This window comes from Lampris incognitus, chromosome 8, assembly GCF_029633865.1.
Source record: "Lampris incognitus isolate fLamInc1 chromosome 8, fLamInc1.hap2, whole genome shotgun sequence".
Taxonomy (NCBI): domain Eukaryota; kingdom Metazoa; phylum Chordata; class Actinopteri; order Lampriformes; family Lampridae; genus Lampris; species Lampris incognitus.
In genome coordinates, this window is record NC_079218.1 from 38,644,157 (window position 1) to 38,664,117 (window position 19,961).

At 46.1% G+C, this 19,961-nt stretch overlaps 1 protein-coding gene across 1 annotated transcript in view; it reads right to left on the minus strand.

Moving 5' to 3' along the window:
• fstl4 (follistatin-like 4) overlaps positions 1 to 19,961 on the minus strand; it is a 231,085-nt gene that overhangs the window by 40,382 nt on the left and 170,742 nt on the right. Inside the window, exons 5-6 of the mRNA XM_056284298.1 lie at positions 11,410 to 11,576; positions 4,642 to 4,762 (exon numbers count right to left, since the gene is read on the minus strand). Coding sequence (XP_056140273.1) covers positions 4,642 to 4,762; positions 11,410 to 11,576 — 288 coding nt within the window. The remainder of the gene's footprint in view (positions 1 to 4,641; positions 4,763 to 11,409; positions 11,577 to 19,961) is intronic.

Here is a 19,961-nt window from a genome sequence, read left to right on the forward strand (position 1 = left end):
CGTTCAGGTGTAATCCCCCGCTCCAACTCAATTTTCTCGACAACCGCTCATTCAAACAACTTCACACTTAACGCTCCACTTCCTCGGGTCATCAGCAATACACCTGCCAATTGTGAAGTCGATCAGATGAACGGTTGTCAACAAAAGCAAAGGACAGACATACAGACAGAGATTCCTTTTAGTTAGATGATAATATTATATTAATAATAAAATAATAATAATTTTTAGGGGAGGGTTATAAATCCTGTGTAATGTTTGGCCAGTTTGTTGCCGATGGTGATTTCTTAACACTGATTGGTCAGGTTGGCGTCACAGTGGCGCAACATTTTGAGCTCTTGTGACCTTTTGATTGAAAAGAAAAAAAGAAAAAAAACTACAACCATGGCGGAATTTCGGAGACATGTGAGCGGTGCTCAGAAGCAAAAGGCCCAAAAAGAAAAAGAAAAGCGAGACCGGGAGATACTGGGGAAAAAAAATACCAAAGTTAACAGGATTTTTCAAAACAGCTCAAAGTGATGAAGCGGCAGGTACGAGTCATGCGACTCAGCTACCTGACAAATCTCAGGGATTTTGCTTCCAAGATAACCAGGTGTAGCCACTTCTAAGAGTAAGTCAGTGTTTAATTTTAATGCTTGTTATTATGGACTTAATATGCTCCAGACTGTTTCTGCAGCTTGCAATGCATCTGCGTCTGTTGTATTGACAGTGGTGTTTGCAGTGGTGCAGAAATGTACTGCTGACAGTGTCTGCAGTTGCGCTGAAATTTGGACATGTGATAAGTCATACTGTTAGAGAGGGGTGTGTGTATTATTTGGAAGATGTGATGAAGTATAAATGAAGTGAATTCGTGTACAGTGGATTTGTTGTGGTGAGGTGTGGCTTAGCAGCATCACTGTGTGCAGAGGTAAATCGGTTCGTTGTGGTGGTGGATCTAGTATGTGGTTGTGGGGAGCAGAAGGGGCTGACGGGCTTAGTCAGGCCCAGGGGCCCATGACAGGATTAAATCACCCCTGCTGAGGGGAAGGGGGCAAAGGAATGGGATGAATTGTAAGTCGAAAAAGAAAGAAACTGCAGCTTTAAAAAGCCATTCCTGTACAAGAACACTTATTCGCTCCTTTTGTCAGTTGATTAACTCGTTTAGAAGAAAGAAGAAGAAAGATGAAAGCCATTTTATTTTGTCATTGTGCAGGTTGCAACGAAATTTGTCTTCTGCATTTAACCCCACAGTATTGGATAGGGGCAGTGGGCAGCTGCAGCGCCCGGGGACCAACTCCAGTTGGCCTGGGGTTCGAACCCAGAACCTTCTTGCTGTGAGGCAACAGTGCTAACCACTGGACCACCGTGCCACCCCCACACCGTTTATGTTGTTATGTCATGTTATTTGTGACATGGCAGTTCAACTTAGTGTTCAACTTTGTGAGGAAATGTGCCACTGTATATATACACACACACTTCTTGTGAGATGTCAGCTTTGTAAGCTTTATTGAAAATACTTATAATTAAGTATGAGAGCAGAGAAGCATGTAGGAGTGGTGCAGGATATGTATGAGGGCAGTGTGACAGTGGTGAGGTGTGCAGTTGGAATGACAGATGGGTTCAAAGTGGAGGTGGGATAACATCAAGGATCGGCTCTGAGCCCTTTCTTGTTTGCAATGGTGATGGACAGGTTGACGGATGAGATCAGGCAGGAGTCTCTATGATGTTTGTGGATGACATTGTGATCTGTAGCGAGAGTAGGGTGCAGGCTAAGGAGAGCCTGGAGAGGTGGAGGTATGCACTGGAGAGAAGAGGAATGAAAGTCAGTAGGAGCCAGATGGAATACTTATGCATGAATGAGAGGGAGGACAGTGGAACGGTGAGGATGCAAGGAGTAGAGGTGATGAAGGCATATGAGTTTAAATACTTGGGGTCAACTGTCCAAAGTAATGAGGAGTGCAGAGGAGAGGTGAAGAAGAGAGTGCAGGCAGGGTGGAGTGGGTGGAGAAGAGTGTCAGGAGTGATTTGTGACAGAAGGGTACTAGCAAGAGTTAAAGGTGAAGGTTTACAAGATGGTTGTGAGACCAGCTATGTTACATGGTTTGGAGGTGGTGGTACTGACAAAGACAGGAGGCATAGCTGGAGGTGGTGGAGTTGAAGATGCTAAGATTTTCATTGGAAGTGACGAAGAAGGACAGGATTAGGAACGATTATATTAGAGGGACCGCTCAGGTGGGAAGGTTTGGAGACAAAACAAGAGAGGCAAGATTGAGATGGCTTGGACATGTGTGGAGGAGAGATGCTGGGAGAAGAATGCTGAATATGGAGCTGCCAGGGGACAGGAAAAGAGGAAGGCCAAAGAGGAGGTTTATGGATGTGGTGAAAGAGGACATGCAGGTGGCTGGTGTGACAGAGGAAGATGCAGAGGACAGGAAGAGATTGAAACGGATGATCTGCTGTGGCGACCCCTAACAGGACCGAAAGTAGTAGTAGGTTGAAAATACTTACAATTCTTCTCATCCCAGCTCTTGATGTGACGTGAGAGCTATTTTGTTATGTGCAGTGTTGTCTGTGCTTTTTTTAAAAGTCTTGTATGCAACCTACTCTCAGTACACCCAGAAAGGTGAATCAGTTCATCTGGACATGAGGTTTAGTGGGAGAAACGTTTCATCACACATCTAAGTGACTTGGTCAGTCTCAGCTGACTGCAGGTATCCCCACCCTTATAAACAACGCAGTTGTACTTTTAGTACAATTCTGGGATGAAAGTAAAAAAAAAAAGAAGAAGAAGAAACAATTAACTGTGATTATCTGTAGCCCAGTGGGGGAAAAAAAGAGACCAAATGTGATAAGATCCAACCGTGCCAACATTGTTTAAGTGATTTCAGTGAAGGAAACACTGTTTGCTATTGCACTGTGTAACGAACTGTTTGAGAAGATTCTCATTTCCTCTAAACGCCAGCTTGGCTTAAGAGTCTCTGTTTATGCATGAATTACCTTGAAATTGAAAAACAATCATGGTAATTGCCCACTCCAGACAGCCAGCCTTTCAAGAGGCAGGACCTCAATTGTTCCCAAGCTTTAACTACTCTCTCCTCCCCGCCACATCACCCTTTCTTTTCCTGACCCCAGCTCAGCCCACGGTCCAACATGCAGCTGAATTGCTCGTCAGTTTTACTGATTTCTGCTACTTAAAAGCACAACACGAGCTCGCCCATTGGTACACATGTTAGTGGAGACTAGTTTCCCCCTCTTTTTAACGCTTTGTCTCACAGCTTAAACAAAGGCTGCTGAAATGATTGTGTGTGTGTGTGTGTGTGTGTGTGCAGGGGAGGTAGCTGTTTTATCTTTGATTTGTTATGGTATTGGCAGGCTAATTTTAAAAAGCCCTTTTCCTCTCCCCGGGCCCTCATTGAGAGCAGATGCCTTGTAATTATTTGTCTAAGGGCAGGAGAGAAGAAAAAAAAGACATATGCAAATGATTAGTCTGAGTGTGAGTGTGCTGTGATAACTATCTGCAGCTAACCAGCCAAACCCAGTGTATGTGTGGGCTCTTTTTAACTGGTTATGTGTGAGCCTTTGTTTGCATTGGTCTGCAGGTGTCTGTGAGTGTATACGTGTGTGTGTTGGGCGTGTACGAGTGTATACATGTGTGTGTTGGGTGTCTATGAGTGTATAAATGTGTGTGTTGGGTGTGTACGAGTGTATACATGTGTGTATCGGCTGTCTACAAGTGTATAAATGTGTGTGTTGGGTGTGTACGAGTGTATACTTGTGTGTGTTGGGTGTCTATGAGTGTATACGTGTGTGTCGAGTGTGTGCAAGTGTATACGTGTGTGTGTGTGTGTTTGTGTGTGTGTGTGTGTGTGTGTGTGTGTGCACACGCATGCTGACTGTTCAGTGCACTCAAGCTAAAGTCGTCTGTGCCTTTCGATTTGGAGGATGTAATCGTCACCAGAGGATTCATAGTTGTAATAGAGAGCCCATCCTGTGTCTAAAACCTCACAGGTTGGATTCCCTTAGGTTCCCAAGTGGCCATGCTGTGACAGTAATCTCAAATGCTTCCCACTTACAGGGCACACTGTTCTGCAGCACACTCTCTACCTCTTCATGCAGAGAAGAAGGAAAAGAGGAAGCACAAGTAGATGAAACTGTGAAATTTACTGGGACTCACTAAAATCCAGCGGTTTGCGAACAGTGTCATCATCATAGCATCATCAGATAGGCATGGAAAAGTCCATTCCTACCCTTAACCCTAACCTTAACCATTTCTTTTTTTTCTCCTGGTGATGCCCTACCTGTGACACTGTCCTGAAACCCTTAGAATTGAGTGAGACCAACATTTATCACTTCACCAGGACCTTTATTTTCACACCAAAGACAATTTCTTTCTGCACACTTGAGTGGGCAGCAGGTTGGCTCATTTGGCACAAAGACTATATTCTACCCACAACCTCAAAGTCTTTATAGCTCTTGATCCCAAGTTACTGCCCTGTGAAGGGGTCATTGAATCTTTAGCTGCCCCAAAGGGACTGTCTGGTACTCTTTAAGGGGAAGGCAAAAGACAGGTTCCCTCCTTGGAGCTGAACAGAGAACAACAAACAAAACCACAGCTTTCTGTCAACTTCTGACACCAATGTAATGAGATAACGAGACTCTACTGACCATTCACCTGCAGCACATGGGTCTGGTAGACGTCTTCATAGCCGTAGGCATGGCAACTGTAGTTCCCCATGTGGATGGTTGTCACTTTAGTGATATACAGAGAGCCATCATCCCCAAAGTCCTGACAGATGGAGAAGAGACACATCAGAGGAAGAGCAAGATGAAAATCAGAAAATCCCTTGTCTTTGCTGCATGCCTCTCTGCCAGGAACAGAGATCCCTCGTTCTGATGGCCTTCCTGAAGTTACTCCCACTGCTTTTTTCCCTATGGAGCATCTAAAGATAGGGTTGTCTACAGGCTTTCATAGGGGACATGTATAGCCCTTCGAGAGTGTAACTGTGATTGAGGACCATGCAAACTTGATGTGAAGAGGAGGGGGATAAGGGGAAGATTAGAGAAGTGAGAGTAGAGGAAATTGGAAGGGAGGAGGAAGACAGAAGAGAGGTAGAAATATGAAAAAAAAGGAAGTGTGTGGAAAGGGGACAAGAAACTGGGGTGTGGGAAGTGAGAAAGAATGAGAGGAGGCGAGAACAATGTGGACAGAGAGGAATGAAGAGAGAATGGGATGAGGGAAGGGAGTGAAGCTGAGGTGGGGGTGTTCAGTATAGGGAATACTGGTGAAGAATGGGATGAAGAAAAGAGGGAACAGAGCAGTAGGGATGGAAGGTAGTGAAAAGACAGAATACATATTAAACAGGGACAGGGGACTGGGGGGGGCACAGAACTGCGGGGAGTGATGGGCGAGAGACGGAGAGAAAGAGTGATGTGAAAAGGAAGAGGGCCCATGAATCAATGGTTCCCCTGTTGAGCAGAGGCAAGCGTTAGGGAATTTGATCCTCCTCTCTCCCCTCATCACACTGCCTCTGCCTGATAAATGGCAAGGGTTAAAAATATAAAGCCCATTAGGTTGATGAATGGAGTCGGTTGTTGTTGGTGCAGCGTGCAGCAGTCACCAGGGGGTTCCAGCAGCAGCTTAGGGTGGATTAAGGCATTAAATAGTTTGCTGTCCTGCCAAGTGGCAGAGCAGATGTAGCTCTGTCGCCACAAGGAAACCAAAGCTTGTCGTCTTCTCTCTGAGGAATCTTGAAGTGACAATATGAAAAACAAAGGAGGGCGATCCTGTGGCAAATTAAAAAAAAAAGAAGAATAAAACATAAATTGATTTTCTTTTAAAGGACTTTTTTTTGTTGTTGACCCAGACCTCATTAAAACATTGTCGGCCTCCATTTAGAATCACACAAACACACACTTCACTGATTGCTTCTTTATTGAGGAACCTTGAAACCACTTTGCCAAGTGTCTTCACTGGACTTCATTACAGCCCAGTGGGGCGATCATTTAAGCCTTTAAAAACTGTGATGTAGGGGCGCCTGGGTAGTGTAGCGGTCTACTCCACTGTCTACCAACATGGGGATTGCCGGTTCGAATCCCTGTGTTACCTCCGTCTTGGTTGGGCGTCCCCTACAGACACAATTGGCCGTGTCTGCGGGTGGGAAGCCGGATGTGGGTATGTGTCCTTGTCGCTGCACTAGCACCTCCTTTGGTCAGTTGGGGCGCCTGTTTGGGGGGAGGGGGAATTGGGGGGAATAGCGCAATCCTCCCACGCGCTATGTCCCCCAGGCGAAACTCCTCACTGTCATGTGAAAAGAAGCGGCTGGCGGCTCCACATGTGTCGGAGGAGGCATGTGGTAGTCTGCAGCCCTTCCTGGATCGGCAGAGGGGTGGAGCAATGACCTGGACGGCTCGGAAGAGTGAGGTAATTGATACAATTGGGGAGAAAATGGGGGAACCCCCCCCCCAAAAAAACAAAACAAAAAACATGATATATCTCCTTTTTGAAAACGGGAAGCTCACTGAGCAGTCAGATGTGTCTTCATATGTTCCATTAGAAACAGTCGCAAGCCATGCTTTCAGTTAAACTAAAGTGATGTTATTTGTGTTGTGTTTCTTGCAACATCTGCACAGCTGTCTGCATGCATTTGACTAAGCAGTGCTATGGGGCCACCAAGCTACAGGACATCCTCCTCCAACTTCGCATATGGTCGGGCTGCCTCAACAGCCAACAGATGCTCCAAATCACGGTATTTTGCTCCTATTCAAAACACTTTCTGTACAAACACAACGCAATGACTAGACTCGCTAGCCCTTGGCTAACAGGTTGGACCCTTTAGTTGACTGGTTTGCGCAGTTGCCCGTGGTCCGGGCTATCGGGGTTCGATTCCCAGCTGCGACGGATTCCCGGCTGCCCCTGTATTTGCTACAATAAAACAAATGGAGATATGCACCACTGCACAGTGAACTTCCCATTTTTGAAAAGGAGATATGGGTTTTGAAGGCCAAAACAGCCGTCCAGTCGGACTGTGCTGAAACCCAGCACACAGATTGTGCAAAGTATCGAGTTTGTCAATGCTGAAGCAATCAATGACTCTTGGAAGTTGTTGAGATTCTAAATGAGTCCTGACAACACTTTAATGAAGTCTGGATTCAAAAAAAAATCTGCCCTAAATCCTTTAAAGCTGATGGGTCGCACGGTGTTTTCAATTATAGGTTAGAAAGCAAAGAATGCAAAATTAGGAGCACATTTTAACTAGGAAGTGTCACAGAAGTGCTTAAAACGCACACTGTGTTACGTTCTCCGACTGCAATTAGAAACCATCTCATGCACTGAAACTGGAGGGGCGATACTAGTTGTTTTGATACTAGTTGTTTTGATACTAGTTGTCATGATAGTAGTTGTTTTGAATGGGAAAATACACCTGAATCTCGGATGAATGAGTGGACAGGTGTAAGCAATGAGGAAAACATGATTAAGAAAACAACTTAACCTGAAATTATGCCGGCATTCGTGTTAAAACCACATCAATCCAAAATGCAATTATGTGAAGATGCTTTTAGTGTTTGAATTTTGTTACCTTAACCTGCCCTCATTTAGTTGTTGAATAAACAATTTCTGCACTTTCAGTCTAGGATTATCGCAATAAATGAAGGCTAGGCGGTGGTATTAGTGTTTGTGTTTCGACTTCCTCTTCCTCTGTGTTTAACGCCGTCTGTGTGCTCCGACACATTCAAACATGGGGGAACTTGTTGGAATGCACCAAAATATATTGAGCAGCTCAGCTCAGTTCAGTTCAGACTTCATTGAGCCCAAGAAGGGCAATTCATTTACAGCTTACCCAGTCCATACATGACTCAGAAACCTCGTGGGCAAGGTAATTATATGTCAGAGGCATCAGATCAACATACACTGGTCAATAGAAGGAAACAACGAAACACTGAGCAGTAGTAAATAAAATACATTTGGTCTATTCAATATGTAGAATACCGTTTTTGTACATGTGAATAACGCAGAGTGAGAGAGAGAGAATAGAGGGTGAGATCAGGGAGAGAGGGTGAGAGGGAGAGAGATAATAGAGGGGGAGAATGGAGAGAGAGGGAGAGAGAATAGAGGGGGAGAATGGAGAGAGAGGGAGAGAGAATAGAAGGGGAGAACGGAGAATAGAGGGGACAATGGAGGGAGAGGGAAAGCGAATAGAGGGGGAGAACGGAGAGAGATAATAGAGGGAGAGGCAGAGAGAGGGAGAGAGAATAGAGGGGGAGAATAGAGAGAGAGGGAGAGAGAATAGAGGGGGAGAATGGAGAGAGGAAGAAAGAGAATAGAGGGAGAGAATGGAGAGAGAATAGAGGGGGAGAATGCAGAGAGGGAGAGAGAATAGAGGGGGAGAACGGAGAGAGGGGGAGTTAATAGAGGGTGAGAACAGGGAGAGAAGGTGAGAGAGAGAGAGAGAGAGAGAGAGAGCGCGAGCGAGAGGGGTGACAGAGAGGGGGAATGAAAATAAACCATGCATGGAGTAATGGAGAGAGAGAGCAGAGAGCCAAGTGAGTAAACAAATGGGACAGATTTTAAGGAAGAATCGGTTCTCAGTTAACTTTATGGGTTTTAAGACAGGGTGGCTTGCAGACCGTGAGTTCAATCACTATTAAATTAAATATTTGTTCCACACACACATGTATTTGCTCTCCGACAGGCATTTTTCAACACAGCCCGAATGTACTCAGCATGCATGTAAATGAACTCCACTCTTTGGTGAAGGGATATGTGTCGTTACACAAGGTCATGTGACATAAAATAGGGTCCTAACTTTCTCCTCTGTTGCTCTCTAATTATCTATATATCCCCCTCTTCCTCTACCCATCTCTTTAAACCATTTATGCATTTGCCACACGCAAAGCAGAGAGATTTATCCCCAAGATCTGTTGTATTATACGAGCCCTTAGTAAACCTCCCCTCCTATTTAACATCCATCCATCAATTACTTATATCTGCTTCATCCAATTCAGGGTCTCAGGGGCCAGGAGTCTAGCCCAGCGAGCATTGGACAGATGACAGGGAGATACCTTGGATAGGTCACCAGTGCAATCACAGACCCCCCCCCCCAAACACACACACACACACACACACACATTTCGCATCTATGGACAATTTACAGACTCCAATTCATGCAACATGCATGCCTTTGGACTGTGGGAGAAAACCCACACAAACATGAGGTGACCATGCAAACGCCACACAGACGGGCTGGGATTCAACTCAGCACCCTCACTGTAAGGCAACAGTACTAGTCAAAAAGCCACCGTGCCACTCATATTTAACATCATTACGTTATTATGAGAACAAAATAATGCAAACATTATTATTTACATTATTTTATAATAGTATATTATCAAGGCCGCACGGTGGCGCAGTGGTTAGCACAGTTGCTTCACAGCAAGAAGGTCCTGGGTTCGCGCCCTGGGGTTGTCCAACCTTGGGGTTTGTCCCGGGTCATCCTCTGTGTGGAGTTTGCATGTTCTCCCCATGTCTGTGTGGGTTTCCTCCCACAGTCCAAAGACATGTAGGTCAGGCGAATCAGCCATACTAAATTGTCCCTAGGTGTGAATGTGTGTGCGTGTTGGCCCTGTGATGGCCTGGTGGCCTGTCCAGTGTGTCTCCCCGCCTGCCGCCCAATGACTGCTGGGATCAGCTCCAGCATCCCCGCGGGATGGGTGATTGAATGAATGAATAATGCAAACAGGAGGAAAAAAAAAAAAGACTTGCCAAGAATCAGAAATCAATTCAGAAAAAATGCATCACCTAAAATGTTTAAGACATTTTCTGGGTTAATGCAGTCCACCCAAACCGTGCGTGAAACCTCTGCAGTTAATGAAATGTTAATCAAATGCAGCTCAACTAAACAAATAAAAACACATACACACACACAAACATTAAAAACATGCCACACCTTAGAAAAACCTCAAGTGATTTCAGAAATGAAAAAAAAAGCCTGTTCTGCGTACAATCATACAGCTGTTATGTTTAGTGATGCTTGCATTGCATGCTGGGTACCTGCAACCTACTGAGACGGCAGCACATTTAAGGTGCTGCTAACTGACCTGATACTGGTTGATCAGATAAGGCTTACTGCCATTTGGACTTGCAAACAAAAAGAAACGCAGGACATGACTTAGTGTTGCTGCACATGGAGCTGCTGATGGAAGACCCACCCCGTCCTCATCACCTCGCCACTGCTACAAACCACTCTCGCAGATACACCCTTCTCATGCGCCGAATTTGCTGTTCCCAAAGCACTTTGATAGCCAATGCTCTGTCACATGCATACAATGCTTATCAACTAGTCTAGCGGGACCAGACATGTCTACATGCATAGACTTATACTTCTGGCCTCGAGAGACTTCAGGTCAATGTGTCGGATCACATTCTGTCATATCTGTACTTGGCATACGATGCATTTCAACCAATCGATGAATGAGGATGGCGTTCAGGGCATCTTCTCTGATCCTTTGTTTTAATGCGATTAGATTAAAGATGGTTAAGTCAGTGAAAGGATATGGTTAGAAATAATAATAATTACATTTATATGGCACTTTTTAGACACCTAAAGTGCTTCACATTGAGGGGGGAACTTACCTCAACCACCACCAATGTGTAGCACCCACCTGGGTGATGCTCGGCAGCCATTTTGTGCCAGAATGCTTGCCACACATCAGCTTGAGGTGGAGAGGGAGGAATCACTGAGCCAATTACACGGGGGGATGATTAGGTGGCCAGATGGAGACAGCCAGGTTGGGAATTTTGCCAGGACACCGGGGAACCCCCTGCTCTTTGCGATAAATGCCATGAGATCTTTAATGACCACAGTTAGTCAGGACCTCGGTTTAACGTCTCATCCGAAGGATGGCATCTCCTGCAGGACAGTGTCCCCATCACTGCGGCATTGGGATTTGATTATTTCTTCCTTTCTTTCTTTTTTCTTTTAATTAGGACCAGAGGGAAGACTGCCCCCTCCTGGCCCACCAACACCATTTCCGGCAGTAACTCTGTTTTCCCGGGAAGTCTCCCATCCAAGTACTAGCCAAGCACATACCTACTTAGCTTCCATCATTTGGCAGAGGCAGGGTACATGTTGGTATGGCGGCCGGGATGAACTGTTTATGTTTAGGTGTTACCATAGCAATGGTTGAGTATAAGTGTGGGTTTAGAGTGGTTAATGTCAGGGTAAGGATCTAAGAAATCAGCACTGAATGTAAATCAGGATTAAACGTAGATCTTAGTGAATGGCCTCAATGTTCTCAATCATTGACATGTTGGCAATGGAGTTATTTTGGGATCTGCAAATTTGTTGCATCCAAATGCTTTGTTTGTGAGACCTGGCTCCACTGCTGCCGATGACAGTGTCCACCATCTCAAGGACAACCCTGGCATGTACTTACGTTGATGTCCTCCAGGTCCAGGAAGTTCAGAGTGATGCCGTTCCTCTTCCAGATGATTGGCGGGCGCAGCGTACCCTGGATGGCGCAGTACAGGACTGTGCTGAGGCCCACCGTTACCATGGAGACGCTGACTCGCTGTTCCTCCGCCAAGCTCAGCTGGACTACCTCTGTTAGTTAGGAGGAGAGGAGGGAGGGGAAGTTGGGAGAGAGGCAACGATCATGTAAGAGAACAAAGAGGAACAAAAACAGTAGGATAAAAAGGTGGAGGTTGACGAAAAGAGAAAGAGGAGAAGATGGGCAAAGAGACGAAGAAAAAGAAGAGGCTGAATCACAAAGATGAATGAAGAAGGACAAGAAATAATTTTGGCACAAATCAAAACATGAATATGGAGAGATAAAAAAGAAATGAGGGGGAAAGAAAGGAAAAAAAGAGTAACAGGAATCAAAACGAAAGAAGTGATATGGTGAGCGCCAGACAAGCTTATTCAAGTTCAAAGCTTCCACCTTATGACCAGGACAGGAAGGACAAACAGCTGTCCAAGATGTCTGGCATTGAGAAAGTCCGAGGACATGCTGCTCACCAAGTATCATTGTTATCATAAAGGTAAATTTATGTTCATCAAAATGGCCGTATAATTCAATTCACCTTTACGGCAAATTAAGAACTATTCCTCCCCGGCTCCCCCTGGTTCCTGCGCAGTGTTGGTTTCCAAGCTATGTACCAAGACTGTGAAAGCACAGAGCCATGGTCACAGTAACTGGTTTTATTTTAATTTATCGTAAACTGATCCTTTACTTTATCTGCACGCTGACTTAAAACAAACCAAATAGAAGACGTCTGTGTTGCTCAGTGGGCTGTCATATATCTATATTATTATTTTTCGAGGGATTTCCCCCTCCCTCTTTTCTCCCCAACTGTACCTTGCTAATTACCCCAGTCTTCCAAGCTGTCCCAGTCATTGCTCGGACCCATCTACCAATCCAGGGAGGGCTCTAGCTACCACATGCCTCCTCCGATACATGTGGAGTCGCCAGCTCCTTCTTTTCACCTGACAGTGAGGCGTTTCACCAGGTGGACGTAGCGTGTAGGAGGATCACGCTATTCCCCCTAGTTCCCCCTCCCCCCTGAACAGGCGCCCTGACCAACCAGAGGAGGCGCTAGTGCAGTGACCAGGACACATCCAGCTTCCCACCTGCAACACGGCCAGCTGTGTCCGTAGGGACGCCCGACCAAGCCGGAGGGAACACGAGGATTTAATCTGCCGAGCCCCGTGTTGGTAGGCAACAGAATAGACCGCTATGCTACTGGGACGCCCCCCCAGCATATATTTATATTATCTCTTCCTCATGATCTTTGGAAGAACTAAAAGATGAGGTGTGACAGGTGACAAACACCTATTCTTTTCTCCACTCTCCTATTTACACTAATTAAAACAAAGTCAAACATGAGGAACGTTTAGGAGCTTTTCTTAAATTGGCAGAAAAACAATGGCTCTACTAAAAACCCAGACGTCTATATAAACACTTGCTAAAAATATTGGCAGGAACCTTAAATATGCTGTACTGAAAGAAAAATTGTCTGAATTTGAGGTCGATACAGTTTGATGTAGAAGATGTTTGATTCTGACCCTGGGTCAACGTTGGAGAAGATCCCACGAGCACCTCAATAAATAACGAGACCGAGGCACCTGCTGCAATCTAAATGGTCTCATGGAACCGTGGTTGCATTGCATTGAACTAATTGCTCCAACCCACTCCCTCTCTCTCTCTCTCTCTCTCTCTCTCTCTCTCTCTCTCTCTCTCTTTCTCTCTCTCTCTCTCTCTCTCTCTCTCTCTCTCTCTCTCTCTCTCACACACACACACGCACACACCCACACAAGCACGCACACACACAGATACAAACACAAACACACACACATGCACACACGCAAGCACACACACAGACACAAACAGACACACATACAGACGTATAGACACAAATACACACAATCAGGCACACACACACACGCGCGCACATAAACACATACACTCACATAGACACACACGTGCACATACACACACAAACATGCACACTCACACGCACACATAGACACGTGCACACACACAAACACGTGCGCGCACATACACACAGAGACACAGACAGACACACACACACAAACACAAATGTACACACGCGCACACAAACAAGCATGCATGCACACACACACACACACACACACACACACACACACACACACTTGTAGCATGTATTAGACTGACACTGTAAGGGTCCTTGAATGAACTAAAGAACTGAGACGTTTGTAGAAACAGAAAACAGGAAGGGTTGTTATGGAAACCACTGACATGATGGGGAAGAGAGCAAGATAACCAAAACAAATGTAAATGTAAATTCATTAAAACTGAGATCCTGAAAAACATTTCACATCTGATAAAGCTAATCCATGCAGCACGGTGCATAATCCCATACTTTTGTTATCACACATGCTTTGTTGTCCAACGTATGAATCCTAAAACCTTCAAAATGAAGAGACCACCTGATACCATGAAAACTCTACAAGGCAACAGCATTTTGTGAAACTCGGGAGTTGCCTTGGAAGTTGATTCAGAGGCACCTGCCCCCAGCATGCTTGTGTAAGACAGGTTTGGGAAACTGCAGACATCTAGACTAGCCAGGGTTTTTTTCTCCCGCTTTTACTTATAATGATTTTATGGCCCACTGCAAAAGGTTATCGGACAAAACTTTAAACTTTAATGGACTGTCAAGCACTTTGGGATCATCTCTGACGATTAAAGACGTGATACAAGTAAATGTTCTTCTCATTAGATAAATTCATTATTATTAAACCTGACCATCAGTGTGGACAACCTCTTTTTCTATTATCAATTAACTGCCCTCTATTTGATTTATAGCTAATTATCAAAGTTAACAAAAGAAAGATCAGCAATTCAATATCTGTTCGGGACGGTGTTTCAGTGTACCAGACAGCAGTCCAGCAGACGGTTGAGAGACTCAAACACTGAAATCTTAGTGTGGAACTCAGGTTCCAGATCCAGACTTAGAAAATCCCTGTTGCACCCCTGGACATTAGTTGTCTGTTTCACATAATTCCTCTCATGATTAATGATTCCTGGCTGACAGTTAGACCTGTCTGTGATATTTCAGGATGCCTCAGGTAGGGTGTGCTGCCAACTTTGACAACGTTATAATTCTGCAGAGCAGTAATTTTGGTGACAGGAAGGGCTGTGGGAGGAAATCTGGACAGATGAGGAATGAAACATAAGGATTTGACGTGGCTCAGAGGACTGGGCTGGGGGCCCGTGTGACTGTGAATTTCAACTAGACTGCAACACACAAGGAGAAAGATGTACAGATACAAGTGGCCTGATGTGAGGTTTCTCCACAGTCTGGCAGAGGACTCACCCTTTTTGACAGGATGAGAAACTCAGAGATCCGTAAGGGCCACCCAGTGGGATCTTTCAGGAACCTGAATGGAGTTCCACCAGTAATTTGTATATCCATTCTTAAATGTGCATGTTAAGTCCTTCCTAAAACTATTCTCTCATTGCAGCCTATGTCTGACCCATATCCGATATAAGAGTGAACAGATCCTCATCCTGAAAAATTGCATGTGCAAATGAACAACAAATGACATCTTTTGACCACTCAGCCATTTCACTTGCAATATTGTCCAACACTTTGTAATAGTCACTTAGTATATACCTTAATGCATGGCATGTAGTGATAGCAAAACATGTTCTTCGTTGTTTATTGCCTACAACTTATTTAAAATGCTCTACATGTTTATCAGTTGCCTGTTTGGGTGACAGGTTTTGGGGATGGATGTTTCTTGCACCAGTATTTTCAAATGGGGAAGAGGAGACGTGATGTTTACCTGTTCATTGAGTACGCGGACAGGACAGCAGTCGGCATTTAGATGCTTTGAACACACAGAATCCGGTCCTTGTATAACCAAAGTGAGAGTTGTGTCTGCCAAACACATTTTCGGTGGTTATCGGACTCTGCCAAGGTTGTCCCTTGTCTCCGATTCTGGTTGTGATATTCATGGACAGGATCTCAAGGCACAGCCAAGGTGAGGAGTGTGTCCATTTTGGGAACCTCAGAATTGCATCTCTGCTCTTTGCAGATGATGTGGTTTTGTTTGCTTCATCAGAATGCAACCTCCAGCATGCACTGGGGCGGTTTGCAGCTGAGTGTGAAATGGCTGGGATGAGAGTCAGCACCTCCAAGTCTGAGGCCATGGTTCTCTACCGGAAAATGCTGGATTGCTCCCTCCAGGTTGGGGATGAGTTGTTGCTTCAAGTGAAGGAGTTCAAGTATCTTGGGGTCTTGTTCATGAGTGAGGGTAAGATGGAGCGGGAGATTGACAGGCGGATTGGTGCAGCATCAGCAGTAATCCGGATGTTGTACCGGACCGTTGTGGTGAAGAGGGAGCTGAGCCGGAAGGTAAAGCTCGCAATCTTCGTTTTAGCCCTCACCTATGGTCACAAGCTTTTGGTAGTGACCGAAAGGGTGAGATCGCAGATACAAGTGGCTGAAATGAGTTTCCTCTGTAGGGTGTCTGGGCTCAGCCTTAGACATAGGGTGAGGAACTTGGACATCCGGAGGGAGCTCGGGGTAGAGCCACTGCTTCTTCGCATCGAAAAGAGCCAGTTGACGTGGTTCGGGCATCTGATTAGGATGCCTCCTGGGCGCCTTCCATTGGAGGTTTTCTGGGGATGTCCAACTGGGAGGAGACCCTGGGGTAGACCCAGAACTCACTGGAGGGACTAAATGTCCAATCTGGCCTGGGAAGACATTGGGATCCCCCAGGAAGAGCTGGAGGGTGTTGCTGGGGAGAGGGATGTCTGGAGTGCCCTACTTATCTTGCTACCACCACGACCCGACCCCAGAGAAGCAGTTGATGATTAGATGAGTTGAGATGAGATGAACATGTGGAATTACCAGGAGCTCCACACACATTGGCTCTACCTTTCATTTTGTGGATTATATTTTAAGAATCCTCACTGGATTACTGCAAGTCGAAGACCCCTCTTCTACACGGGATGAAGTGGTGAGATTGCATGGTTTTTTGTTTGTGTATAGACTGTGGCATCTTGTCATGCTTTAATCAATTACTGAAGGATTTTGCTTTCATTTGGGAACTTTTATTACTGAAGGATTTTGCTTTCATTTGGGAACTTTTATTACTGAAGGATTTTGCTTTCATTTGGGAACTTTATTCATGTGGGACTATTTAGCTATGTTTATGAAATCTGGCACTGTTTGGATGTTGGTCTCTGGGAATTTTTAACTTTGTATTTTGCTTATTTTGGTTGTGTGTAAGAAGCTCCCATCCACCAGCTGGCCCTGGCATTGGAAGGAAATGGCTTTGCAGGTGCTCCTTGACCTAGCCCCAGCAGAGCAGCAGGACATCCAGACCCTGACCAACCATGGCACTGGAGAGGCGATTTGGGCAATGACCCTTCACTGACCAGAGCAGGGAGCAGCTAGGCAGCCGCCACCGCCAACAGGGAGAGAGCCTGGGCACTTTCGCCGCAGATGTGCAGCTGCACGCCTGACATGGTTACCTGCAGTTCAGCACAGCCACCCAAGAGGAGCTGGCCTTCCACGCTTCCCTGCAGGAGCTCATGCTGAAGCGGTTGCACCAGCATGTCAGCCTTGCCATGTCCCAATCCCTTAGCGAGCCTCTCTGCGAAGCTGAATGGGCCGAGATGAGTCTCTACGTGGCTTACCCAGGTTGGCCAACTATGATGAAGAGGAGTAGGTAGGAGAGATCTACCAAGTTTGGCTTCCACCACAGCGGTCTCGGCGATGGCCTCCAACATCCAGGCAACGTCAATCCCGGCCGACTGACCGTTGTTACCGGTGTGACGAGCCTTGGCACATAGCCCGTGACTGCCCAGCACTGGCGCCGAAAGCCAGAGTCACCCAGCCAGTGGGGAAATGATGGTGGAGTGGTCTAGTGAGGGGACTGCCACTCCAGTCTCCAGCCCCGCTTCAAGGCCGATGCACGTTGGTTGGCCACACCAAAGGACTGTATCTGAACTACCAACTCAACAGTTGACCCTTCCGAGCTCTGGTAGACGAGGGGTCTACCATTTCCCTGGTGCGACCTGGCATCCTCCCGGGCACCACCGGCCCACTCTCATTGGCATGGTCACCAACCAACACCCAGCTGATGACGGTGACAGGAGAAAAGGCTGGCATAAGAGCGAAGAAGTCACTGCGAGTCGAGGCTAGAGACCAGGAGCTGGCACATGAGTTCTGGCTTGCCAACATCCAAGACCCATGCATCATCGGCCTGGACCTGCTGAGGATCCCATGTTAATGTGTTGGGGCAACCATCACTTGGCATGAAAACCATGGTGCTCCAGTCCAGCCAGGGGAAGAACAGGCTCAAAGACCAAAGAGCCAGTCGCCAGCCAGCCACCACTCATCAGGCACAGAGCCCTGGTGCGGCATTTGAATGCCACTACTACTGCCAGAGGCAAGAGGAACAGGGCCGGATGATGCCAATGGTGGCAGCTGTCCAGACTGCCAGCAACGAGGAGACGTTGGCAGAATTGATCCTGGCAGCACTAGCACCCCATGCGCTGATCAGTGTGCCTCTCCCCCTGTGAGCCCCAGGTGGCCTGTTCACCAGTGATGGCACCCTGGACATTTGGGGGACTATGTATTGGGTGATGGGGTCATCGAGGATGACTGACCACTCAGGTGGGAGCTATGTAGCAACTGGGGGGAGGGAGGCGGTCCCTCTGACTGTTGGTGGTTTTGCAATGGGGGAGCGTAAGGGCTGATGGGACTGATAACGTTCATGTTAACATTGCGTGTTAGTAATGTTGTATTCATGTTGTGGTTATTGTTACGTTGCTTGTTTGAGGGTTCAACTCGGACTAAGTAGATTACCATTTTACTGACTGACTGTAGGACCGTGACTAAGATAAATGTCTCCAGAAGTGACCACGGGGGGAAACCGTTGTTCAGTTGCCATTTTGGGTGCAAATAAAAGCGCACTCCTGGGGTTGTGCGGTGTATGGGACATGGGAGCTGCCATTAAAACAGAGATCTCTATCTTTTGACTCCTTCTTCCACACCAGCTTGCCACAATATAATTTTTACTCAAGTTTTAGTGAGCCCGCCCGCACCTTTCTTTTGCATTTGTACTTTTCTGCGTAGATTTTAAGGCAAATTGTTACAACTTGTTGATTGGGATGTGTGCCCTATGACCTATAGAGACACCCTCCAAAATAGACATTTAGCAGTAACTCAGATGTCCATCCATCCATTATCGTAACCACTTATCCTGCTCTCAGGGTCACGGGGAGGCTGGAGCCTATTCCAGCAGTCATTGGGCGGCAGGCGGGGAGATATTACAGGGACGACACACAGACACACACACACCCATTCGTTCCTAGGGACAATTTAGTACAGCCAGTTGACCTGATTCACATGTCTTTGGACTGTGGGAGGAAACCGCAGCCCCCGGAGGAAACCCATGCGGACATGGGGAGAACATGCAAACTCCACACAGAGGACAACCCCCAAGGTTGGACTACCCCGGGGCTCGAACCCAGGACCTTATTGCTGTGAGGCGGCCGCACTAACCATTGCGCCACCCTAACTCTGATGTCTCTCCACTGAATTTCATTGCTATCTTCCTTCTTCTTCCTGCCCGGTCACTACACTAAACTATACACTAAGCTTGACAGTGCAGAGTGGTAACAACATGGAGGGTGACTTAATATGTGTGGAACTGCAATTTTACCATTAAGACACGGGTCCCATGGCTTACATGTGATCACATATGAAAGAGGCTCAAATTGGATTTGACAATTCTGCTTCCATGATGTGTTTTTGTGTTCACACTTCAAAAAACAAATCAGATCTGTCACATTTCAGGAAAAGCTCAGGACAGAATTAGTTTTAAAGTGGCAATCTCGAAGACGTCCTCTAACCGTTAGATTACTGCTAGTTGACTATCTTTTAATGCTTCTCTCTGGTTGGTCCATCAGATCGGAAGCGCCACCTTTTCCCCTCTGCCGGGCCAATCGCTGCTGACTTAAGTAAAATGCGTCAGTTCCTGTCAGGGTTTATGTGCGCATCTTGTTTTTTCGAGCAAGTTTTTTTGCAGAAATTGTCTTAGTGACATTATTTATTTAAATCCAAACACGTTTGTGAATTGAGAGTGAGCTGAATCACTATTGTTTTACCTTAGCTGGTGATGGATGGTAATAAAACAGACATTTGTTTTTATGAAAAGTTAGTGATGATCACGTAAAGGTGAAGTCAGAAGTGATCCATTTTAACACATTCTGGGCCAACAAGTCCAACTCGGATATCTTGGAGTTGTCTGAAATGAAGTAAATGCAACGCCAGTGAAACATATATAACCGGCCGAATCGCACAACTGTTACGGCAAAAAGCAGATGGGGAGAGAAAGGCAGCAAGAAGCAGAGGGACCGTGCATAAAATTAGCTAAAAAAAAAAAAACAGCTGTCATTTGTTATCCTACATTAAGGTTAATGAGCAT